Raw genomic sequence first — 13,492 nt, 5'->3', positions numbered from 1 at the left:
CCAGGACATGAGAATATTCCAATACCCAGGACATGAGAATATTCAAAACCTCAGGACATGAGAATATTCCAACACCCAGGACATGATCCTGAGCAAATAACTGGTAAATCTGACTCTGCCTTGAGGAGTTGGACTGGATGATCTCCAGGAGTCCCTTCCAGCCCCAAAAATCCCGTGACTCTATGAATTTCAGACACAAAACTTGCCTTGTCGTTCATGAGCTGATGGTTCAGAGGGGTCCACGTGCTCATCTTGATCTGCAGCTTGGAGCCATCCGTGTTCCTGGGAGGAGCAAATGCCATGGATGCAGGAGGCGGGGGGAGCCTCTTGTCAGCTCCAGTGGCTACAACATTTACACAAAACAAAGGCCAGCATTATCCCTGTGCTGTTCCTCTACATGGAAAGCAAATAATTTTAAGAAAGAATCCGGTGGTTTCACAGCACAGCAATGACACGAGGAAAATTATTGGAAAATCGGGTAAGGCCTTTTATTTTAGGTACCCACAGGAAGTAAAGGAAGTAAAATCCCTGGAAGTGTCCAGGTTGGATGGGGCTTGGAGCAATCTGGGATAGTGGAAGTATCCCTGCCCACGGCAGGGGATGGAACTGGATGATCTTTAAGGTCCCTTTCCCAACCCAAACCATTCTGGGATCCTGGGATTTCCCCGTGGAACCTCTGTGCACTAATAAATACTTTATAATTAAGCAGGTTTTCCCCATCACAAATGTTGTTGAATATGTCTTTGAACTGGCTTCCCAGGGCAGTTGTGGAGTCCCCATCCCTGGAATAGTTCAAAAACTATGTGGATGTGGCACTTGAGGACGTGGGTTCGAGGTGAACACGGTGGTGCTGGTTGATGGTCGGACTCGATGACCTCAGAGGTCTCTTCCAACCTTAACAATCCTACAATTCAGTGATTTTTTTCCTGCGTGAATCATCACAACAGGGTCCTTGCAGCAAGTTGGAAAGTACAGGAAATTCCCTTTTCCAGTTATTGGGACTGAAAACTGGAGGTAACCGGTGCGTCTGCTGGTTTTGTTGGGGCATATCGTGCCAAGTCTCAAAGGGGCAATTTGTTTCTGGAACCCTTAAATGAAAAAAATGAAACCCCAAATGGTTCAGAGCTGACTGAAATCTTGCAGGGTCCTGTGTTCAGGCAGAGCAAGTTTTGATGGTTGGGATTGTGCTGCTCTTTTAAACTGAAATTTCTACGTGAAGCAAATCAGACATTCAACAAAATGTTCCCTTCCCAATTAACTGAATTTCATAAAATTGCAAAGGTTGGAAAAGACCTTTAAGATCGTCAAGTCCAACCATCTCCAAAGTAATTTCTTCTTTAATTCTTGCCCAAATGCAGGAAAAGTTGTTTTTGGTTTTTTTTCCTTTATCTCCTATCCTGCAGCTGGATTCAGCAGGATAATGCCATTCCTCACCTCAAGTATCCAATTCCCAGACTGCAGACTGAAACTGCAGCAGCCTGAAAACCAGATAATTCCTTTACCACATTAAAAATATCTCTGTTTCCTGCACACAGTGATTAGGCAGTTTTCCTGTAAATACCTCAGATTGCTTTAAAGCTTCATGGTAATAAAGATGGATAACAGTAATTTTGGAACACAAGAAAAGGCAAATCCATGAAGTTAACTCCCATATTGTCTTTCCAGCCTGCCCTGAACCCAAACACCTCAAAACTCACCCAGAAAAAGGACATTTCTTGCTAATACAGCTCTGAGGCTCAGGAGAGACATCGTGGAAGCTCAGGGCCCCATTCCTTACCCAGACAAAATTCCTCAATATATAAATGGATTAATAATCTTCAAAACCCACTGCAGCATCTACCTGGGATCATCACTTTTATGATTAATTTTTCTTATGGAAACAAAGAAACATAAAGGAAAAGCAATGAAGAACCTGTTACATTTTCTTCTCTGCACCTGGGGATGTAACGTGGTCCTTGGAAATAAGGAGTTCTTCCTGCCTTTTTTTTAGATTATTTTTTTTTGGAGGCTAAAGGTCCTCAAAGAACATATTATCTGCACATGGAAATTTTAACCTCCCACAAAAAGACGCTGAGACCTAAAGGACTCACCGAGGTTTCACAGCCCCGAATTCTGCAGTTGGACGATGCCAGAGGCTTCTTGTGCAACTGAGTAGGTGTTTTTGGGATACACTTTGGGATGGCATCACTCACTGGGCTGTTTTTGTTTTGTTTTCCTGCAAGGCCCCTGCCCATTCCAACGCACAGAAACGCCGGAGCAGAGAAACAGCTCCTCTGCCAAAAAAACAGGTTCGGGCAACCATGTCCTGTTTTTCAGGGACAACTCTCTCCATTAGTCACAACCCCACCAGCTGGCACTGCAGAACACTCCCAGCCCCGGGTTCACGTCCCAGTTTTCCCTCACAGATGTGGTTTCTTGGTGCTGGAGTGGCCACATTCCCGGAGCATCTCTGAGGGCTGGCACGGGAGCAGCTCCCCGGGGCCTCGGGACCCTCTTGTGCACCTGTTGTGCCAAAAATGTGGCTCAGGGTGTGGAAGAAGCCTGGCTACGACTTCCTTGTGAGGGGCAGGCACTGATCTCTTCTCTTTCCAGCTACAGGACATGAGGGAGTTGTTCTAGGGGGGGTTTAGGTTGAATCTCAGGAAAAGGTTCTTCCCTCAGAGGGTGGTCGGGCACTGAACAGGCTCCCCAGGGAATGGTCACTTCCAAAACCTGCCAGAGCTCAAGGAATGTTTGGACAAGGCTCTCAGGGACACAGTGGGATTTTGGGGTATCCTATACAGGGCCAGGGAGTTGGACTGGATGATCCTTGTGAGCCCCTTCCAGCTCAGGAGATTCCATGATTCCATGATCCTGTGATTTTATCTTTGTGCCTTTCCACGATCCCAGGTTGCTCCAAGACCCGTCCAACATGGCCTTGGACACTTCCAGGGGTCCAGAGGCAGCCACAGCTTCTCTAGGAATTCCAGCGAGCCCCTCAGTACCCTCACAGCCAAGAACTCCTTCCCAATATCCCACCTAAATCTCCTCTCTTTTGCTTTAAAGCCATTCCCCTTCATCCTATCACTTCAGCCAGGGCCCCACTTCTCTTCTGCAACAGTCTTTATCTTTGGACTGGTTGCCCAAAACAACATTCCAGAGGTTGCTCCAGCTTGTTCTTCACATACCCTGGGATGAAATTCATCCAGCTCAGCTGATCCGAAAACATTCCACCAGCAAGAGAGATGGGATGAGGTTAACAGGGAATCAAGCTTTAAATACATGTAAGAAATGTGTTGCTTCACTACCTAGGGAGGAAAAACTATTGACACACAATGCCCCAAAAAAATATCATCTCTTATCCTTCTAGAAAAAATAAAAAGGGAAAGTGGGAGCAGGTGGCAGGAATAGTAAATGCCAGTGCAGAAGAGATTTGGGGGGAAGACTGAGGAAAGTCCAACTTTTAGGAGTTTATACGGGGTTTAAAAGAGGAAAACTGCCTCAGTTACTGCAGCCAGAGTCCCTGGGAATGGTTCCCAGTTTGGATGGAAGGACACACCGAGTGGGGATCCAAGAGATTTTGGTGATGTTTGAAGAAGATGAATAATTCCACAGGGCAGGAAACATGAATGGTGGGTTCTAACAGTGAGACAATTTAAACCACTGGAAATACTTTCACTGATTTCAGCACAAGCTGGGTCAAGTTTTTGGTTTAAAAACCCAAATGATTGCACTGAAGAAAGCTTAACAACCCATAATGATCATATCTCACTAACTAAGGGCATGGGAATAATTTCCTTTACCTGGGCTAATCTCTGCGTAACCCTCTGGAATGGCATTCCAGAGGTTTGGGCAAACCATACTCAGAACAACTCCTGCAGGAGCAGACCCACTTTATTAATGTTTTTTGACCACATCCCTCCAGCAAAGAGCCTTTGTGGTGCACAGAGCCCGGCCCACTCAGAATTTTAAGGATGCATTTTTCCCAATCACATCAATCCACGGGAAAATCCGAGGAGTTCAGCTGGGAATAAACGGAGTTTAACGGAATCAACCTCAAGCTAAGACAGGAAAGCAATTTTGATTGCAATTATTTCAAAAATAAGCAGTGGGATGATGGAAGAAATGCTTTGAGCAGCAGCAACAAGCACGGGAACAGAGGGCAGAGAATGGATGGAGAGCTGAGGAGAAGGACCTGGGGGTGAAATCAATAGTCCAGCAAGGCTGAGACTCGTCCATGGATACAAAGTGCTTTTCCCACTCATTTCCTGAGTTTATACTCTTTGCATGATGCTTTTATTCCCTGTCCTCCCTGCGCTGTGGGAGGTCCCCCTCACGGCACCCCAGAATCGTCCAGGTTGGTAAAAGACCCCTGAGATCATCCAGTCCAACATTTACCCACCACTAACCCAGGTCCCCAAGGGCCACATCCACGTGGTTTTTGAACACCTCCAGGGATGGGGACTGCACCACTGCCCTGGCCAGCTATGCCAGTGCCTGAACACCCCAGTATCCAACCTGACCACCCCAGTATCCAACCAGTATCCACCCAGTACCCTCCCTGGCACAGCTGGAGGCCGTTCCCTCTCCTCCTGTCCCTTGTTCCCTGGGAGCAGAGCCTGACTGCCCCCAGCTCCCACCTCCTGTCAGGGTGTTGTGGAGAGGGAAAAGGTCCCTCCTGATCCCTCTTTTTTTGGGATGAGCCCCCCCAGCTCCCTCAGCTGCTCCTGCTGCTCCAGCCCCTTCCCCAGCTCCATTCCCTTCCCTGGACATGCTCCAGCCCCTCCATGTCTCTCTTGTCTGAGGGACCCAGAGCTGCCCCCAGCCTTGGAGGTGCCCCAGCAGTGCCAGCACAGGGAGACAATCCCTTCCCTGCTCCTGCTGCCACACCAGGGCTGGTCCAAGCCAGGTGCCACTGTCCCCACCGTGTCCCCTCAGGGCTCGGCCGTGTCCCACTGCAGTGACACCCCTTCCCCACACTCTCCCAGGGTTCCCATGTCCCCGCAAGTCCCCCGGTGTCCCCTCATGTCTCCCTGTGTCCCCTCACGTCTCCCCGTGTCCCACTGCCATGACATCCCTCCTCGCGCTCTCCCGGGGCTCCCGTGTCCCCCTTGTCCCCCCGTGTCCCCTGAGGGCTCGGCCGTGCCCCACTGCAGTGACACTCGCTCCCCACACTCTCCCAAGGCTCCCGTGCCCCTCCGTGTCCCACGGTGTCCCCTCACCTTCCTCCTTCCTCCCTCGGACGTCGCCGCCTCCTCCTCCTCCTCCTCCTCCTCCCCCCTCCCCTCCGCATCCCGTCGCCATGACAACCCGGGGGTGGTCGCCAGCCAATCAACTCCCCCCCCGGCGGGGTTAGCCCGGCCGGGGCTTCCGATCTACCTAGCAACCTGCCGAGCGCGCTCCGATTGGCCGCGCGGCGGGGGAGGGGGCGTGGCTCTATGGCGCGGAGGGGGCGTGGCCTGGCGGCGGGCAGGGCGGGCGGGGAGGCGCGCGCGCTGCCGCCGCCGCCGCCGCCGCCACCCGAGGGGACAACGCGGGATCGCGGGGGCTGCGGGACCCCCGCGGACAGGTACCGGGCACGGGGCGATGGGAGACGGGGGCATCCCCGCGGGGGTGCCGCCGCCCTCTGGGCCGCGGGGACGGGCAGCCGCCCGCCGAGGCGCTGGCGGGGCGGCCATGCAGCGCTGGGCGGGCGGGGGAGCGGCGGAGCGGAGCGCAGCGAACGGGGGATGCTCGTCCCGGGAGAAGGACCGGGGGATGCAAGTCCCGGGAGAAGGACCGGGGGGATGCTGGTGCTGAGCGCCGCGGAGGGGATGGATTCACCGCCCGTCCCTCCCTGCGGGGCCGGGGGTGCTCGTCCCGGGCTCCCCCCGCGCCGTAGTGCGGGATCCCGGGGAAGGGATGCTCGTCCCTCATCCTTCTCCCTTCGCAGCTCTGTCCACGCGCTCCTCTTTCCTTTTCCACCCAGATGTTCTGTGCGAGCATCTCCTTCCTTCTCCTTCGCCGTGCAGCGGGAATCCGAGAGGATGCTGGTCCCGCGTGTGCACTTGTTCCCTTCGCCTTTAAAACGCGGCGAGGATCCAAGGGGAAAAGGAGATGCTCGCTCAGCATCCTGCTTCCCACCTCGGGGAGGATGACCAGCTCCCTCTCCAGTTCCTTCCCAAGGAATAAGGAACTCAAGGAGCGAGCTGCCAGACCCATCCCTCTGGATCTAGTGAGTGGAATCCCTGGAGTTGGAACTAGACCCAAACAATTCCATGATTTCATGAAATCTCACCCAAGAGGGTTTGTGCCTTTCCACACTCCCTGTTTCCTCCACGGTCTCCTAACTGAAATAGTGGGGGGGTTATGGTGTGGTTCTCCCTTTAGATGCAACACAAGTGGAACAGGGGAGCACGAGCACTGGAGTTTCTTTCCTACTGTCTAATTAAAATGGAGTTGGGAGAATAATGTATTCTGCTTTTGTGCCTTCATGTGGGTGGGAATGGGCTGGGGAAGCGCTGGCAGTGCTTGTGTGCAATGAATGAGCTCCTTTCCTTCCCTTTCTCCGTGGTCAGGACTGGGTGGGGAATGACTGAGGTGACATTTTCCTCTTGTCCTCTCACTTGTACAGGAGGAGTCCGGGTTGTTGTTTTATCTTCCCATTTCCCTGGGACAGATAACTGTGAATTAATCCTCCTTCATCCTTTCTTTCTAAAGTCTCATGAGTTTTTACTCATTGTTCCTCCCCGTTAGGAACTTTCAAATTTATTTTAAAATTTGCTTGTGGGAGTCAACCCTTTCTTTTCATTATTTTCACTCTTTTTCACAGTTGTCTTTACATGCCTTAATGTCTCCTTTACACCAGGGGTTTGGATGAGCTTCTTCTGATGATAAATAATGTATAAATCCACAACCACACCAACAAACTACTGTTTCCTACCCCTTTTCCCTGCATTTTATTTGCAGTGCCTTGGGGTGGATGAGGAGACATCCCCTCCTTTTTTTATCCCCGGTGTCATCAAAAGTGTTTTGTTTTTATATACATATAAAAATAACCACAAAATCTCATATGTAGAGGCTTAACAAAGAGTGTACAAACTGGATCTGTGGTAAGAAGCTCTCCTGACACTCAGGATTGCTTATTACAGCACCCATCTGTCTGCACCAATTAATAGATCATCTATATCTCCTTTGCAAAACTTGGCTCTCCTTTCGCAATCATTTGATTCTCTTTTTGCTTCATTTCACCTGGAATTACGTTGTTTTCCCAGGAAGGGGCACTGGATGACCTGGCTGTATAATTAGATGTACTTTTCTGTCTCTTGTAAATATGTTTTTGATTTTCTTTCTGCTGCTATCAGCATAAAATGGAAAGGTCCTGAGAGGACATGATGAAATTTTTTCTGTTTTTTGCGTAGTTAAACTTTTTTTTTTCCTGGTTTGTTGAGTCTTGTGGTTTTGCACGATTTTAGCAGTTTGAGGTTCTGGGGGAGTCAGAGAATAGGTGGATTTTTTTTTTTTTGGAGTCTCTGCTTTACGATTTGTGTGAAGTATTCCTGAAAATTTTTCCCAAGACTCCAGATGCTGAGCTGGATTTTCCCAATATTTGTGCTTCAGACTTTAACTGGTGTGTGTACAGTTCATTTTATGTTTCTTCTGAACCTCTTTAATGAAGCATTTTCTACTGATCACTGCTGCAGTGGCACCTCAATTAAAGCAAGCCAAATAAGTCACTTGCTTCTCCCACACTGTGAGGTGACTTCACCGAAATTCTGGAATAAAATCTGGAGGATTTGGTGGTCGAAGTGTTTGGGAGAGAGAAAAAAAAGGAATTACAGGAATCCAACAAGCTCAAAAAGCTTCTTTCCCTGACTTTGAGGAACTATTGTTAAAAAGTGCAAACTAAAGGACTGGATTCCAAGGGGATTGGGCACCTTGTACAACGTGGAATCAAGGATTGGTTTGGGTTGGAAGGGACCCAAAAGACCATCCCATTCCATGGGGAGGGGGCTGAACAAAGCTAAGTAGGAATTGGTTTTGTCTGTCTGTAACTTGTGATCTTCTTGGTCAGGAGGGGAGAATACGCCAAAGGCTTCAGGGTTTGGTGATGCTACCTGGAAAACGGGATAGTTCAGCTCTTTGTTCCTTTTGAGAGTTCCCAAATTGCCAAAAAGTCACTCTGAGAAATGGCATCCTCAGATCAGGACTTTTCAACCTCATCTGAACTTGAAACTGGGCTCAAAATCAGGCGTGGTTGCATGGAACATGTCTTAAATGTTGTGGCTGATTTTGGTGTTTTAAAATTGGTGCGTTGACTCTTCACAGCAACATTTGCTTTAAAATATGAACAAGAAAAGTGTGATTGAGCTCTGTTGGTCGGTTCTGCCACTTCAGGTGTAGATAGTTCTCTTTTCTTTTGGTCATATTTTATTTTTCCTGCATTTGGAACAGTTTTCCTATTTATATTCTTCGTGTAATTCCGTGCTGCCTCAACCGTGGGTTCCCCATCAATCTCTGTGACAGAGCTGAGCAGCCTCCGAAAAAAAAAATTGCCAATGAACTTAATTTAACATGGGTCTGTTTATCATCTTGGGCTTTTTTTTTTTTTCCTGTTTTCATTATTTGTTTTTAACCAGCCTGTCTTCAAAAACCTGCAGCCAAACCCGTGATCTTGCAGGGAAGCCCAGAATTGTTTGGGTTGGAAGGAATCTCTCAAGATTATGCAGCACACGAGGATTTAAAGAGCTTTATGCTCCTTAATTTTTCTAACCATAAGATGGGCCTGTGTAAACAAAAATGTGCAGAACTGATACCAGCAGACATCTGGGAATTAACTCTTTCTTGTCTCTCACCCTTAGGGAGAAAGGAAAAACTTTGTAGACTTATTTCCCTTTCTGAACATCCAGGGGAAGTCTCTGCTCTCTCAAGATTGGAAGTCTCTTCAGATTTGTGGTTGTGTGCTCTTGGGTTCTGGTTCAAGCAGAGTTTCTAAATTTGTTACCTTTTTTAACAACAATTCACTTTAAAGCAGTCAGTTAGAGACTGAATTTTGCAAAGTTTATCATGGTAAGGCAAAATAATTATTAAAAATTACTATTCTTTATGCCCTTAGTACTTTTTTCACGCTTTAGCCTCCGATTTCAGGGTTTGTTTCTCCAGCTGACGAGCACAATGTGCTGAGTCCCCATTCTGCTTGTTCCACTCCAGCCCCTCAGTGCTGAGGAAATCCAGATCCAGCCTTGGGGTGTGATTCCTGTTTTAAATTGGCTCCATGGGGAGAGTGGAACTGGCAGAGCAACCGTTTGCGGTTTCCCCTCTTTCGGGAGCGCGTGGAGAAAGGGGTGGTCAAAGAACACTCTTCTGGTCTATCCTCAGCTTTCTGTGGTGGTTCCTGGAGGAGGGGATGGATGTGTGGGATTAAAATGGGTCAGAAACGACCGAAAAAAGGCCGTTTACGAGGAGATGAAAATGACACATTTGAGCACAAACCGTGGTGGAGCTTGTTGGGCAGGACAGTGGCGAGCTGGGACTTGTGGGCTGGTGCTGGTGGTGACTATTGTGTTTGTGTTTTATAATTATTCATCAGGCCATGCAAATAACGAGATGCTATCGATGTGAACACACCAGAGGAGGTGCTGAGTCATAAATAGCTTGGTTTCAGTGTGGTCAAACACTTGCAGTTAAAGTTTAAAGTGTGGGGTTTCCTCAAAATACTTCTGTCACGGTAAATACAATCCCCATTTTCATCGTCCTTTTTGGGTAGAGTCTTTCAGCATCCCAGCTTTTCTTCTATTAATTTCTTCCATTTTCCATTAATTTCTTCCATTTTCCATTAATTTCTTCCATCTTTCATTAACTTCTTCCAGAGGTTAAAAAAAAACAAACCCAACCAGGGATTAAAACTCGCCCAAGGACCTTCTAGTCTTGCACAGGAGAACTTGAAGCAGCTTGTCTGGCAGTAGGAATCCTTAGAAATTTAGAGGTAACATATTCTAATCAAATTCGAGGGTTTTTTAGTGTACTCTGTTTGTTGTTTCAGGGTTACCCATTGAAGGGAGGACGTCCCTTTGTCACCATGGGGTCAGTCGTGTGGGAATGTGGTTAAAAGCTTTAAAAACTTAAACTAATTCATGGCATATTGGACTGAGAAAAGGGAAGGTTTCTTGCACACCTGCCTCAAATACATCGTCCCCTGGACTGAGCTGAGGATGTTGAACACAAAGACTGTTCCAGTTTGGAAGAGCCTCAAACAAGGACTGGGAATATCTTTGTCGAGGTGAAACCCGAGGATACAGAAGGAGCTGGAAGGGCCGCGACCGGCCCCGTTCCCGGTGTGGAAGGATGGCTGGGAGCTGGATTTTGTGTTCCCTTTGGCTGTTGGATGTTTTGGTGGGGCTCACGGGGGGACACAGCCTGTTTTCCTGTGAGCCCATCATCCTGAGGATGTGCCAGGACCTGCCTTACAACACCACCTTCATGCCTAACCTCCTCAACCACTACGACCAGCAAACAGCAGCTTTGGCCATGGAGGTAAGGCTGGTTCTTCCAGGAAAATGCATGTTTTTGTCCTTTAGTTAGCAAATAATCAGAAAAAAAAAAGCTGACCCAAGAAGATACTTACATTAGAAAATAAAAAAAATCAGGATAATTAATAATTTAAATATAAACCCAAATACCACTTGCATAGGATGTACTGTAATATATACACTGAGATATTCTGTGACTGCAGAATTTGCCTAATTTAATATCACTGAGTGTGAAATACTCTGCATGTGCTTGCTACTTTAAATATCTATAGTCTAGTTTATACAAGACTTTTAAGTTCTTTTCAGTCTTAAGGAGTTTCCTTACTCGGTATTCTGTGATATCACTAAAATTGATGGAAATTCAGGATATTAAGCGAGTGCTGCTGTCAGCCTGTTCAAATTTCCATGAGAGATTTGTCCAGATTAGGTTTATTTGTATTTCTGAAGTACTTGTGGTGAATTCACTGTACACTGAGAACTGAAAGAATAATCATGTGTTTTCCTCTTTGAATGCTCCTCCTGACAACACAGAAACGGAATTGAATTGTTCTTGTTAAATAATACAAAGCCTTGGCTTCATGGAGTCTTTCTGTGCCAGAGTTTAAGCCAGATGTGATGGCTTTTTCACTGTGAGAAGAAAATTGGGATTCTTACCCTTAAATTTGCTTTGTTTGGAAGAATTATGGACTTGCAGAGACTCATTTGGATGGTTCAGTGGAAGGTGTCCATGGCTGGGGGTGGAATGAGCTGAGCTTTAAGTCTCTTCCAACCCAAACCATTCTGGAATTTTATGATTTTACTTATTCTCTAACCTCTTTTCAACCAGTTTCCTGCTATTTTCATTTAATACCCTTTTGTCCAGTGTTGTGCAATATTGTGCCGCAGTTCAGTCCTCTGTTACGCTTGAGATTTTGGAAACCTCAGTTCTATCCCCCAAGGCTTTTCCTCTCCAAATGGAGAGGAAAATTCTTGCAATCCAGCTGCCTCATTGCTGCAATAATTTTAATTACCTTTCTCTGTCCCTTTTTCTACACTCGGTCTTGCTGAGAATGTCACATCGCTCCGGGCGTGGCCACCCCAGGGATTTATTTATCACGAAAATCACACTTTTTGCTGCTAATTACCAACATTAAGTTCATTTTTCTGATTTTTGTTGTGTGTTCAACCCCGTGGACTGTCAAAAGCCTCACTTTCACAGCTCATTTATGGCCACTGCTGGAAGCAGAGCAGTAATTTATGGACCTTCAGCCTGCGCCAGAAAACCCGGGTGCTGTTATTCTGATCTTTGGAAAATCGCTTTGTGCCGTGGAGAGGGAAAGAGATGAGAAGTGAGCGTTGCTTCTCTGCACTCTGTGGTGGAAAACACAACTTCACAGCATAAATTAGGCTGGGTGAAACGCTGTCCTGCTGCAGTTCACACTCTGAAATTGGTGCCAGAGCCGTTCTGAGGCTTAGCACGGGCGCGTTGGTGGCTCCCTTTGCCAGTATAATTAGCATTTAAACCAGGAGTTTCAGTCTGGGGATGGATTATTGGGCTACTTCTGAATGGCTCTGGAGAAATGGTGAAGGCTGTGAGGGGAACAGGCCTATTATCAAACTCAAATTCCCCGTGCAGGGGCCTGTGTCTCCGCCGCAGAGTTTTGAGCGGGAGGAAAAGAATGAAAATCCACAGGTTTTTCCTAAGTATATTCCTTGTATCAGCTTAGATTGCTACTTAGATATCCTCAGGAAGATGGAAGTTTTTTATTATTTGGCTTTTTAGTCATTATTTAGTGTCACAGTCAAATGGATGAAGCGCTCAAATTTTGAAGTGATGGAAATGTGTGAAATCTCGCATTGTGACATTTTTCTAGTGGCATCTCTCAGCTCCAAGCCCTCCCTAATTGCTGCGAAGATAAAATAATACAGCAGGAGAATCAGTCTGATTCATCTTGTGACTCTCACAGTTTTTCAGTAGCACTTTTTCACAGCAATTCCTGCTGAAACCTGTAAGAAAAATTCAGGTTGTTTGTACTGGAAGGGTGCAGTGCAACAAGGAGGGAAAGTGAAGTGAAATAGGGAACTCTTGTAGCTGTGTTCTTACCATCAGTAAATTCAGTGTACTTCTCTTCCCATGCCACTGGTTGCTTCACTGAAGAAACTGCTTGAAAACTTATTTATGGTGAGCTTGAAAAGATCAGTAAGTTGCCTTTTTGAGACTTTATGCTGATATGGTTCCTTCATAATTATAATAAAGGCTGAAAAATCACATCAGCAGGTTAGAGAATCATAGAATCACAGAATGGTTTGGGTGGGAAGGGACCTTAAGGATCATCCCATTCCACCCCCTGCCATGGGCAGGGACACCTTCCACTAGCCCAGGTTGCTCCAAGCCCCATCCAGCGTGGCCTTGGACACTTCCAGGGATCCAGGGGCAGCCACAGCTTCTCTGGGCAACCTGTGCCAAGGCATCACCACCCTCACAACCAAGAATTCCTTCCCAATATCCCATCTCAATCCACCTTCTTTCAGTCTTGATTAAACAAAGGCAAATATTACCCTGGGGTCCCTCAGTGCACGCCAGTCCCTGCTGGAATCAGTTCCTATGTATTTACTCCTAGGAAAGATAATTCCTTAAGCTTTCTGCTGTGCCTGCTTTAATCCAGGAGCATTGAAGGGAGGGTTTGCTGCATCCAGGGACCTGAGCATTTTTTTACCCCCAAATATCCCTGAAGGAGCTTTTGATGGAGGACAAACACCAATCCAAGCTCTGTTAACATCCGTCCTCTTGGCAGTAGCAGGGACTGAAATGGGAGTTATTTTACATCTAAAAGGGGCAATAAAGGAGTGATGACATATTAGTTATGACAGAGAATGTTAGCTGTGAGATCCTGGGTGTCCAGGGCAGGGATTTTCCGTGGACTGAGCTGTCCAGGCCGGAGCAGAGCCGGGAGCTGTCCAGGGCCTCTCACTTCCTGACTCCGGAGGGTCATTCCTTCCTCTGCTCTGAGGTATTTGTAACATTT

General features: G+C 47.3%; 2 protein-coding genes across 4 annotated transcripts in view; one reads left to right on the top strand and one right to left on the bottom strand.

Moving 5' to 3' along the window:
- Window positions 1-5,325, bottom strand: part of FBXO16 (F-box protein 16) — a 31,386-nt gene extending 26,061 nt beyond the window's left edge. The window contains 4 exon segments of the mRNA XM_027665064.1: window positions 207-322; window positions 325-343; window positions 1,435-1,478; window positions 5,202-5,325. Of these exon segments, the coding sequence (XP_027520865.1) occupies window positions 207-322; window positions 325-343; window positions 1,435-1,478; window positions 5,202-5,283 (261 nt within the window). The 5' untranslated portion in view covers window positions 5,284-5,325.
- A 133-nt stretch (window positions 5,326-5,458) lies between these two features.
- FZD3 (frizzled class receptor 3) overlaps window positions 5,459-13,492 on the top strand; it is a 51,012-nt gene continuing 42,978 nt past the window's right edge. Inside the window, exons 1-3 of one of the 3 annotated variants that reach the window (XM_027665090.1) lie at window positions 5,475-5,548; window positions 9,828-9,919; window positions 10,001-10,491. In XM_027665090.1, coding sequence (XP_027520891.1) covers window positions 10,303-10,491 — 189 coding nt within the window. In that variant the 5' untranslated portion in view covers window positions 5,475-5,548; window positions 9,828-9,919; window positions 10,001-10,302. Of the gene's footprint in view, window positions 5,549-6,162; window positions 6,194-9,827; window positions 9,920-10,000; window positions 10,492-13,492 lie in introns of those variants that run through there. The other 2 variants (XM_027665089.1, XM_027665092.1) reach the window with 2 other exon arrangements.

This window comes from Corapipo altera, unplaced genomic scaffold (assembly GCF_003945725.1).
Source record: "Corapipo altera isolate COAL_440 unplaced genomic scaffold, ASM394572v1 164, whole genome shotgun sequence".
NCBI lineage: Eukaryota > Metazoa > Chordata > Aves > Passeriformes > Pipridae > Corapipo > Corapipo altera.
This window is presented reverse-complemented; position numbering and strand designations above follow the sequence as displayed.